Below are 12,260 nucleotides of genomic sequence, written 5' to 3'. Positions count from 1 at the left end.
AAGTCAATGGGTCACAGGCTTGATGCAGTTATTGCAAGTCAGGGTTATGCCACCAAATATTAAATGCTGTTCACTTTAAGTTAATTTAATAATGTCTGTTCTAATACCTTTGTCTTTAAACAAAAGGTGCTCTGTCCTGAGTTGTTCAACACATCAAGATGTAAATACCATGAAATGAAAGCAGGAATTTTAAACTTTTGTCTCATATTCATCTGTTGATCTGAAACCCAAATGTCTTCAGTATACAACAAACACAAAGGAATTGACCCTGCCGACCCAATACTTTTGGAGGGGACTGTATGTGGTGCGCACGTACGTGACAGCGCTGTTGATAATAGCGTGTCCTATCTGGAAGACGCAGTCAATTATGTCACGGCGGGCAGCCAATCATATTGCAGTGGGTCGTGTTGCTTAAGTGCGACAAGATGAAAGTTTTAATTGCACGAGCTGAAAGGTCGAGGATACGACCAATTTGGTTGCAGTCTCGAGCCCTGGTGTGTGTGTGTGTGTGTGTGTATCATTGTGGATGAGTGTTGGGAGGGGATTGCATTGAACTATGTAAAGCACTTTTGAGATGCATGTTTGATTTAATTTTGATACCAATAAATGGTAGAAGAAGATATTCAAAGAGTATAATGATTGGATAACTGGTCAATGAGTTGTGGCCAATTTACTTTACATGGGACATATTTTGCCAAACCATTTTTTCTAGTATGTGGGATGTAATATTGTCTTTATGGTGCCTCAGTAAACATGTGACATATGAATTAAAATCGACCAGGCATTCCTGCGTTCTAGACGTTTTTCTGCTGAGTGGCATGAAATCAGGTCATTCGCATTTCTCGAGCTTATGTCTGTCACTAAGCAAAGATTTTTACCAGATTAGCGGTACACAGATGTGATACGCCTTAAGTGCTTGACTGATTGTCAAACAGGGACATCGGAATGAGGTCGTTCACAAGAATGCTCATCTTAAAAAAAAAAGAAAGGTTTATCAAAACAAGTTTTGGTCAACACCAACTTGCGTGATGTTGAAAATAGCATCGGAACAAGTCAACAGGCCTCATTCCTATTTCTTCCGTAGTCCATATTCAAGTGGCCTTTGTGCAAAACTGCCATTGACATTTTGATTTGTCAATATGGTTTTACTTCATTTATTTTGAAGTGTTTTATTGCGGTACGCTTTTTATATTTTTCTTGATAGCCCTGCTTTCATGTGTACATGAATGGTGTGTGTATGTTATATATACACATACTTTTTATGATAACCATGCAGCACTTTGTGTGACTATGGACATTGTAAGTGTGCTTTATCAATAAACGCAGAAAGTCCTGGTGAAAACAACAAAATAAGAAAATAAATTAAAAAAAATAGATATAAACATTGATGGAAAATGTAAAAGCAGGCCTACTGGGTGAATTATAATAATAATATAAGATGTGGCCCGTGAAAGCAAATCAAAATTGCTCATTGTGTTCTGGTATAATACCAGCGATATTTGCAAGCATTTTTTTTTGTTACCAATCCCCCTTTGAAAAGAAATGTAATAGTTGAAAAACATGTTTTTATAGGCTTCTGATTTCAAAACAGGTTATTCATCAGTGTGTTATTCCGATCAATTTATTGAGGTAAAAGCAAAGCGGTTCCATTGGGGACCACAACCAGGACCCCGAGTCGCACCATCACAACACATAAATACAAAAGACGAGCGCAACAAATACCAGACTTGCTGATATGATGAGCAAAAATGTAAGAGTACTGTAATGTGACTCAAGTATTACTCAAGTACTGAGTAAATAGTGAGTAACTTCTGATTTTTTTTTTTTTTTTTACCATAGCATGAACATCAATAAATTGGATGACAAAACCGCGCCCAATGCGGAAGTCGCGCACGAAAGTAATAATTGATCAATAAAAGTAGCGGGCGACATTTAGATCATTGTAATGGCGTAAAAGTCCCGTGACGTGTTAACAGCAGAAGTGGCGGAAGTTTTTTTTCTGGTCTCGTCAACTCCTGTGAATTCGAGCGCACGGGCGGAACCTCAGGCCGCACATTAGTCCGCCGTGAAGTAATATTCACAATTACGTGTGTGTGTTGATGGTGGATGTGTGGAATGCATCTAGCGGCCAGCGCTCAAGCGTTAAACAGCCGATGATGTCGGTGACGGCGACCCCCCTCCCCCCTCCATGAAAAACTCATCGGACCTATACAATTTACGTAATTTGCTTATTTTGAGTTCAAAATGCTGAATTTCGCCAAAAAGTAACTGATTTGCATGTCTATAAAGCAGAAGTCTGAAGGTCAAAACATACACATACATACATAAAGATAGATACATACACACATATACATACACAGATAAAACTGCTATTGTAAATGTCCAGATCTTCTTTACATTCAGTAACTTACATTCTCAAAAAGCCGCCATTTTTCCGTCGTTCTGTGTGCAAAAGTTGAGAATGAGACTAGCACGGACTGATGAAATAACCTGGATAAATGAGAATATTGACATTGAACAGAAGGCTAATAACGCATTGATGTTCAATGGTGGGGCTTTTATTTTGAAGTTGGCGCTGGTAACATCCGGCATGTTGCCAGCATTGGGTTTTTCTTTTTCGTGCCACGGTGCTTAATATGAACAATCTTGTTGCAGCTAGCTTGACTTAAGACTTTTTGATTACATGATGATATGAACTCAAACTTGGCTGAAAATACTGTCCAAACCATCATATGTAATCAACCCGTAGTTCTGCTAATCATCACATCATACAGGGGGTGCCCGATATCCCGGTTTGGTCACGGGACGTTCGCAAGGGCACCTATGACGTTAATTTCAGTCGAGAGCAGAGGGCGATATTGCCCAATGTGGCCGTATCCTGGAATAGGTGAAAATGTATTAATTGATCTGTTTGATTCTTATTCTACAAATACAATAGTAATCAGAGTATCGTTTTTAGACAAGTGGGGGCATATCCATCATATTCTTGCCCCCCAAAATTAGGGCTCTCCTTCCCTAACCCTTTAAAGGACTATAAAGCTAGCCAGATGGTTCCAAACTTCTGGTGTAAATTATCCTAAAGCTTACAACAAACACAGGAGCTCTGTTTCGTTTTGCTTCCGCGTATACCGATGCACATGTGGAACACGTACCGATGTGACCGTGAAATGTAGTGTAAATGGGACCGTGTGCGCATCTGTGGTCCGCGTGCCAGTCCAAAGCGCTCTGCGGTTTCACGATGCGGAAACCCTGGAAGAGCCTTAAGCCACTTGAAGTACCTTCTTATCTCTGTGTTAATCCAAATACTCATTATTTGTCAGGCGTCTACACTGGCCACACGGCAAATGTGACTTGGTCATTGGGAGAAATTCCTTTGGCTCATACACGCTAAACAAATTAAGTTTGTAAACAGAGTTTGTAAAAGCTCACCGTGAAAATGAAGTCAATGTGAATGTTGGAAGAAGCAACTTGTTTCTGCTGGCTCAAGTATAGAAGCAGCTTATACTAGACAGAAAGAGAGACATGATCAAGTAAAATGCCACGTAAGAACTATCATCTCTTAATGCAGATCCAAGATATAATACATACTATCACCATCCATTCGACAGTCCCTACCTCTTTACTTGTGTGGTTGCCCAGTATGGCTGCCCCCAGCTTACCCTGCTTCACGTACTGTCCATTTATACTGTATAAGGGGCATGCAATTATATTAATATATTCTCTTAAGATAATCATGGCAGAGAATATTTGGGCATCAAAACAAAGTGCATATGGCAGAACAATCTGTTGGATATAATTCAAATGAAAACAAACTGATCATGTCTTTAAACATTCAAATCAAGGTATTTACTATCGAAAGGCTTGGACTGCAGTGGCAAATAACACTTGTAGGGTTCCAGGTGAAGGTGCTGCTGTCTGGATGACTGTGACTGAAAAACATGATGATGCAAAACATGAAGCAACGACATCAAATCATATTCCATTTGAATGCTCTCACCTGGATTTGAGCTCCTTCTCGGCTGTTTTGGTGCTGTATAATGAAAAGACTCATTGCCTTGACTGGTTTCGTCATCAAGTCCAAACAGGGAAGCCAACTTGGCCCTACAAGCAGAGCAAATGTTAAATCAAAATATGTTTGTTTTGCCTCAAATATACAAACCCCAATTCCAAGGAAGTTGTGACATTGTGCAAAACGTAAAAACAGAATACAATCATTTGCAAAAACTCTTCAAACTACAAGTAAGGTCTACACGATCTTTTGTTTGATCATGGTCATCGCGATGACATCACAAGGGTCCTGACGATGGAGGAGGAAAAGAACTCGAGCACCCAACATGCACTGCACGCATCAGTCTGCCAATCAAAATCGTACTTTTAATAGTGCTTGCAAAACATTCTCCAAATAAGGGGCAAAATGTTCTTGCTTGAACTTATGTACTTGTCACTCCCGGCTGTTGTTTACAGTAAAACTGTCACAGAAACGACGCTAAGTGAATCACGGCTGCCTGGCGCTTCAAAGCGGAGACCCAGGGATGCATAGTGCGCCCGCGGACGCTAAGTTAATTAACTCCCCACCAGTCGAAGGACTGCACCAACAAAGGCGCCTCCACCCTGTTGAGTCCCGCCACTTGGGAGTTGGAACAGGCAACAGCGACACCCACGGGCGACGAAACGACACTATACACATGGGTTCATAAGACAGTCTGTGACTCGACTGGGAGTTAATATTTTAAGAACTTTACATGAACACCAATAGTGACTTTATTGCTGCAAACTTGAATGACTAACGTCAAATCTCTTAAGTAAATCAGATGAAATGTTTCACCCCGCCACAAATGTCACATGGAAAATAGTAATGTTCTCCATACCACACAACATTTTAAACATTCAATACAGGTATGAAAGAGGATGAGCGTGGAACAATGCAAGGTGAGGAAATGGTCTCGTTATCTTAAATCCAAAAATCAATATTTTATTCCACTGGTCTTAAACCACAAAATAATTCTAAAATGGAAAAATAATGCCAAAAGGCAGTCCGGCCCCTCTGTGTTCGCAAAGGTGGTAGAAAGGGAGGGGGGGGGTGTGGGGGGGGGGGGGGTAAATCCCCGCTTTTTTTTCACAAGCAAAGTTCATTGGAGTTTTGGTGGGAACATTTTATTGAGCACAACTCTTATTGCAGCCATAATCGCTACATCGTGGTGGCCCCGCGTGAGGAGATAAGTTTGTCCTAACCCAAGCACACAAAACTCACGATATTTTGCAATAAACCTAGACGGCAGCCGCCATCTTGGCAGGGTCATGTTTAGACATGTCCGCTGCTATCTAGATTGTGGCTATGTTGTCTATGTGTGAGCACATTCCGTTACCATAGCGACCAAAGCCCGAGCACTTGTTAACGAGCGAAACGAAGGTTAGCCCGAGCGAAACTAGTGTTGTTGTTTTGCAAATGTCATTTGGATATCCGTTTTATGTGCTGCATGCTTTGAACTGTGGGGAGATTCTGTTGAAAAGGCCTTCGAGGATCGCGAACGGCTCACGAATCCTGAGCGTTCGCACGGTCCTCGTCTTTGTCGCGGTATGGCTCTGGAGCACCTAACCAGACTAGCTATACGCCTGTTGTGGTTTTGGGAGTTAAAAAAAAAAAAAAAAAAAAAAAAAAAAAAAAAAACGCTTCTTGTTTTTGATGCCTCTTCACTTGGCCTAAAAGCCCCACCAGTACCACCCTTACAAGCAATCAATTAATTCACAAGTCTAATCATAAGTACATTTGACTTTTACCGAAAGTTAAATAAAACTTAATTGAATCAGCTGAAGGCCTAAATCGCTTCACCAACTGAATTGACTTGCAGTGATAGCCATCACACACCGTCAAATCAAGTTGCTTTACTAAATAACTAATTTATGTACCCAAATTAAATAAAGTAATTCGTTAAATTAGTTTCAAATTTAGTCAACAAGCTGATTCGTCCACGCCACCAAGTGCCCTTCGTAACTATTTTAAATAAACCAAAACGAGTCGCACGACACAGCCGCGTTCCTTGGAGACCGCGAATTTCACCTTAAACGATTCCCTTCTGCGACTACGGCCCACAGACTGTACCTTATCAAAGTTACATCTAGCCGAGAAGTCAGCAGCTTAGGTGAATGACGACCGGCTCATGCGCTGGCCGATTACCCGGGCCTCTGCCAAGCATTGTCTCGAGAATTTGATGACCCAGAGGCCGCAACCGGCTGATTTGCAGCCCTCACAGTTAAACAGGAGAGACTTGAGACACCCCAAGCTTATTACTGCCGGCTGCGTAAAGCGTACTTATATGGAGGAGGACAAAAATTTCAAAACATTGTTTGTCGAAAACCTACATCCTAACACCAGCCACCAGCTGGGCGGAGCAGCGTGCCCGTGCACACTGTCCAGTGCCCAACTGCGTGAACTGGCCGCCAAGGGTTTTGCTAAATAAAAACACCCTCCCTCTAAAGCACAAGATTCAGGCGCCGTCTTTACAAACGAACCACCGCAGATGGAATTAGAGGGCGCTACGTACAACACGCGTGTGACTGACTCACCACGTTCTGGCGTTGTTAAACCCGACAATCAAAAGAAGTCGATGAACCCATATACAACCAATCTCCGCCCGCATACAACAATGGTCCTCATAACCAACAACGCCAATCCAACGACAAATCAAAGTCATGGAATGAGCGACTCGTCCAACAGAGTCGGTCATTCCATTCCATTCCAAGTGGGACACAATTACAAACAATAGTTACTTTTATGGAAAATAAGAGGTAACGTGCTCTCTAAGATTTACACTTTGCAAAAATCATCCCACGGGGTGGATTGGACCCCCCTGACAGGCTGGTTCTACCGTGTACGCCATACATTTGATATCCCTGGTCGAAAAGGTCAAAAGTCATTGCACGATTTTCTGGACAGCAGTTCTTGTGAAATTGACGTTTCAGGGTTTGTAAGTCTGTCAACCACCGAGAACGGCAGACGAGCCGTTTTATACTGTTTCTACTGATGAGCTCTGAGAAATAGGATTGTAGAGCATTTTTCAGTTCTTGGTTGTAGATCTGAAGACTGTTTATATGTCCTAGTAAGCCTAGTTTAAAAGTAAAAGTTGAGCTTTAGCTCTCTTTTGTTTGAACAATTTCGGTGTTTCTTCAGTGCGACTTCTTCCTTCCTGACACAGCTTTGATCCTCGAGCAAAGGACTCATTGACTTTGGAATTGAAACTCTCAACCAGGTCATCCACAGAATCTGAGGACATGCCTTTCACATCTCTGTGGATATTTCGGCCCATTCTTCCTTGCAGAATTGTTTGAATTCAGCATGAACAGCCTTTTTAAGGTCATGCCACTGCATTTTAATCGGATTCAAGTCTGGACTTTGACGAGGCCACTCACAAAATCCTCGATTTTGTTTTTTAAGCCATTCAGAAGATGACTAGCTGGTGTGTTTTGGATCGTTATCCTGCTGCAGAACCCAACTGCACTTGGGTGATTTTCACGAAATCCAGATTTAGAAAGTGTCCAACACGAGGATTTTTAAAATGCCCTTGAAAGAAAATTTTGCTTTTGTACAAACACAATTAGGGTCTGAACTAACAATAAAACAATAACAATATTTCCTGTATGTTTTGTTTTTTTTTATATTTAAAAAAAAAAAAGTCTGTAAAAAAAAAAAAATCTCCTTACCGCAACATTGCATTCCATTAAAAATATGGTTAAAATTTTGAATTTTTGGCAATGTTAAGAATGGTCTTATTACTCATGCTCAAAGCTATGCATAACTCTGTAGATACATTTTTCATATTTTATTATTTTTCTAACGTCTTCATATTTCTCATTACCAAAATATTTGTACTGATTTACACTTATTTATTTAATTGCTTTGTTCAAATAAAAAAAGTGTTATGTAGCAGGCATCAAATAGGTGTTTGATAGTATGTTTATACAACGTATACAAACACAATACAATGATTTGCAAATCATGTTCAACCTATATTTAATTGAACACACTACAAAGACAAGATATTTAAAGTTCAAACTGATAAACTTTATTGTTTTTAGCAAATAATCATTAACTTAGAAATATATGGCTGCAACACGTTCCAAAAAAGCTGGGACAGGTCGAGGCAAAAGACTGAGAAAGTTGAGGAATGCTCATCCAACACCTGTTTGGAACATCCCACAGGTGAACAGGCTCATTGGGAACAGGTCGGCGCCATGATTGGGTAGAAAAGGAGCTTCCCTGAACTGCTCAGTCATTCACAAGCAAAGATGGGGCGAGGTTCACCTCTTTCTGTACAAGTGCGTGAGAAAATAGTCTAACACTTTAAGGACAATGCTCCTCAACGTTTCATTTCAAGGAATTTAGGGATTTCATCATCTACGGTCCATAATATCATCAAAAGGTTCAGAGAATCTGGAGAAATCACTGCATGGAAGCGGCAAGGCCGAAAACCAACATTGAATGCCCGTGACCTTCGATCCGTCAGGCGGCACTGCATCAAAAACCGACATCAATGTGTAAAGGATATCACCTCATGGGCTCAGGAACACTTCAGAAAGCCAATGTGAATAAATACAGTTCGGCGCTACAGCCGTATGTGCAACTTGAAACTCTACTATGCAACCCAAAAGCCGTTTATCAACAACACCCAGAAACACCGCCGGCTTCTCTGGGCCAGAGCTCATCAAAGATGGACTGATGTAAAGTGGCAAAGTGTTGTGTGGTCCGACGAGTCCACATTTCAAATAGTTTTTGGAAATTGTGGACGTCGTGTCCTCCGGCCAAAGAGGAAAAGAACCATCCGGACTCTTATGGACGCAAAGTTCAAAAGCCAGCATCTGTGATGGTATGGGGCTGTGTTATTGCCAATGGCATGGGTAACTTACACATCTGTGAAGGCACCATTAATGCTGAAAGGTACATACAGATTTTGGAGAAACATATGCTGCCATCCAAGCAACGTCTTTTTCATGGACGCCCCTGCTTATTTCAGCAAGACAATACCAGACCAAATTCTGCACGTGTGGCTTTCAGCGTGGCTTTGTAGTAAAAGAGTGTGCGTACTAGACTGGCCTGCCTGCAGTCCAGACCTGTCTCCCGTTGAAAATGTGTGGCACATTATGAAGCGTAAAATACGACAACGGAGACCCCGGACTGTTGAACAGCTGCAGCTGTACATCAAGCAAGAATGGGAAAGTATTCCAACTACAAAGCGTCAACAATTAGTGTCCTCAGTTCCCAAACGTTTACTGAATGATATTAACAGAAAAGGTGATGTAACACCGTGGTAAACATGAAACTGTCCCAGCTTCTTTGGAACGTGTTGCAGCCATAAAATTTTAGTTAACGATTTGCTAAAAACAATAAAGTATATCTGTTTGAACATTAAATATCTTGTATTAGTAGTGTTTTCAATTAAATATAGGTTGAATATGTTTTGCAAATCATTGTATTCTGTTTTTATTTATGTTTTAACACACCATCCCAACTTCATTGGAATTGTACATTTTAAAACAAACCAAGACAAAATTATTACTGAATTCATATAAAAAAAAAAAAAAAAAAAAAAAAGTCCATGTTGCGGTAATGAGAATGTCATGTCAGTAATTAGGATCAATATTTCGGAAAGGAGACAATTGTTCTTTTTTTTCTTTGTATTTTTAATTTTGTCCTGTTCGGCTGTTAGGTCAAGCAGAATGGAGGATGTGTGTGTCCCTTTTAAGAAGCTTTTAAGCTGCCGCTCTGGTTTCTTCGTATTATTATTATTGTTTATTTAGAGTCAGAATCAATCAGAACAAAGTTTGTAGAGGGGAGAGAGAAACAAAGACAAAAGACAAAGCACCCTTTGTTAACAGGATGAGATTAAAATCTAGAGAGGCCAGTGTGTCGTGTAGGGACTAATACAATCAAACTTAACATTTATCTGGAGAGCTAAGAAATGAACTCCTTACCTGGTAGCCACCTTGAGTGTTACAGTCAATACTGTCCCATCAAACAAAATTCCTTGCAAACGTAAGTTCCTTCAGGACTTTAAAGGTCAGCGGACAAAGATTTAAAAATGTTTCTTGATCAACTCTAGAACCCCTTTACAAACCACCACTGCCATTTCGAAGTGATGATATCGCCGATATACAGCAGTTAAATCGATAAATATGATGCAGAATGCACCTTCCGGTCTTCGGCTCTTTCCGGCGCTGTGACGTCGCACAAGGCAAACATCCTGTTCATCGGGCGCTGTGTGCTATTGTTCCCGCCCTCGCATATTTGTTGTCGTATGATTTAACGATGTCACGATAATTTATTGTGCGGCATTTGGCGAAACAAATGGTTCAGGCAGCGGCAAGAGATTTATTTATTTTTAATTTTTTTTTTTTTTTTGGGCGCTTTCCAAGTGAAGAAGGAATACGTGACCAGTGGTTAATGAAAGTCACTTGACAGGGGAAGAAATCATCTGTCATCTGACCTTTAAGCAATGATTAAAATTGGTTACGGAGAATAATAAAATTGGTCGTGGACACATCAAATAAAGATGTTTATAATGTTATCCTTATTATTTTGATAGCATCAACTTTTATCATAAAAATGCTTCATGACATCTCACGAATCTAATTTCGAGAGAATCACCCGCTTTCAGCTTGAGGCCTTCGGGATTTTCTGTTCGAGAGCAGAATTCATGGTTCCATCAATCACAGCACGTTGCCCAGGTCTGGAACAAAACAGCCCGAGACCATCACGCAACCACCACCATGTTTGCCTGTTGGTATGATGATCTTTTGCTGAAATGCTCTGCTCCATTTACATCAGATGTAACAAGACGCACAACTTCGGAAAAGCTCGACTTGCACCTCGTCAGTCCGTATAATATTATCGCAAGCCTTTATTTTCTTTTTGGTCAGCAGTGGTTTCCGACGAGGAGCGATGCCATGGATGCCATTTTTGAGTTCCTTTGTGGCCTCCTGGATGAGTCATTGCTGTACTCTTGGGGTAATTTTGGTAGGCATGCCACTCCTGGGAAGGTTCGCCACTGGTCCATGTTTTCTCCACGTGAGGATAATGGCTCTCCCTATGGTTCGCTGGAATCCTAAAGCTTTAGAAATGGCTTTTGTAGCCCTTTCCAGACTGACAGATGTCCATGACTTGATTTCTTCTGGAATTTCTTTGGATTGTGTCATTTTGTTGCAGCTTCGTTACATCTTTTGTCCGACTTGATTTTGTCGGGACAGATTCTGCGTAAGCGATTTCTTGATTGAAGAGGTCTGAAGGTAATCAGCCTTGGGTCTGATCAGGGAAAATTAACCAAAACCTGTGATTAACCACAATTAATTCCGATTTAACAAAGGGCTGGTCATTTTTCACACAGGGCCAGGTAACTATAATAATTTTTTTTTCTTAATAGATAGCATTTTAAGATCATTTTGGTTACTTTTTATTATATTTACATTTGTTTGATGATCTTAAACATTAAAGTGGGGAAATATGCTTTTTTTTTTTTTTTAAATCGAGAAGGGGGCCAATACTCTATGTCCGTTGTTATGTGTTGAATCTGTCACTTGCTGAGGAAGCCCAACGTTATCCAGGTTATCGAATAACTCTTTTTTTGCACGTTGATGGTTGAGATGATCAACATAAATGTCAAAATAGAAACTACCGATTATGACCAGCGGCGAAAGTAGAACATATTGAATTATATTTCGGGCACCTTACTGTTTCTGTGAAACACATCGTATGGAGAATAAATCGGGTTTTGTGTCCCAGAATGTCACATGACAGACGATCCGTATTTTCCCCCCCTTTGGGGAAGTCCAAATTCGAAAAGGGGGGGGGGGGGAAATGAAAATATTAAGAATGCATCCACACTCGTTAGATTGCCAACTGCAATCAATTCAATGATGTTTTCATCTTTTAGGTTAACGCTAAAGCGAAGACATCCCCTTTTGAAACGCATTGACGTTATTTAGCAGCAGCAGCAACCATCAACCACATAATGTATGTTTATGTACCTGTCGAGCACTGACACTGGCGGGGGGATGGGGGGGGGGGGGGGGGGGGGGGGTCTGCTCCCAGTGAACTCGCACGGCATAAATAACTTACCCGCCCGTGGGTGACAAGAAATCTCCGTCTTCGTCGTCTCCGCCGAACATTTTATCGGTTAAAATCCAATGAGTATCAGATAAGACAGGTACTGTAACAAATTAGCAACTCGGTGGAACTTCCACGACACTTCCGCTTTTCCTGGTCGCGGGTG

General features: G+C 40.9%; 1 protein-coding gene across 3 annotated transcripts in view; it reads right to left on the bottom strand.

The window, feature by feature from the left end:
* The window catches only part of fkbp15b (FKBP prolyl isomerase family member 15b), a 55,057-nt gene extending 42,797 nt beyond the window's left edge, over positions 1–12,260 (bottom strand). For all 3 annotated transcript variants that reach the window (XM_061673171.1, XM_061673172.1, XM_061673173.1), the window contains exons 1-5: positions 12,107–12,260; positions 3,998–4,101; positions 3,851–3,929; positions 3,616–3,685; positions 3,430–3,504 (exon numbers count right to left, since the gene is read on the bottom strand). In XM_061673171.1, the coding sequence (XP_061529155.1) occupies positions 3,430–3,504; positions 3,616–3,685; positions 3,851–3,929; positions 3,998–4,101; positions 12,107–12,156 (378 nt within the window). In that variant the 5' untranslated portion in view covers positions 12,157–12,260. The remainder of the gene's footprint in view (positions 1–3,429; positions 3,505–3,615; positions 3,686–3,850; positions 3,930–3,997; positions 4,102–12,106) is intronic.

The sequence above is a fragment of the Phycodurus eques genome, chromosome 3 (assembly GCF_024500275.1).
Source record: "Phycodurus eques isolate BA_2022a chromosome 3, UOR_Pequ_1.1, whole genome shotgun sequence".
Lineage (NCBI taxonomy): Eukaryota > Metazoa > Chordata > Actinopteri > Syngnathiformes > Syngnathidae > Phycodurus > Phycodurus eques.
The sequence above is the reverse complement of the archived record's forward strand: the minus strand, read 5'-3'. Positions and strand labels throughout refer to the sequence as shown.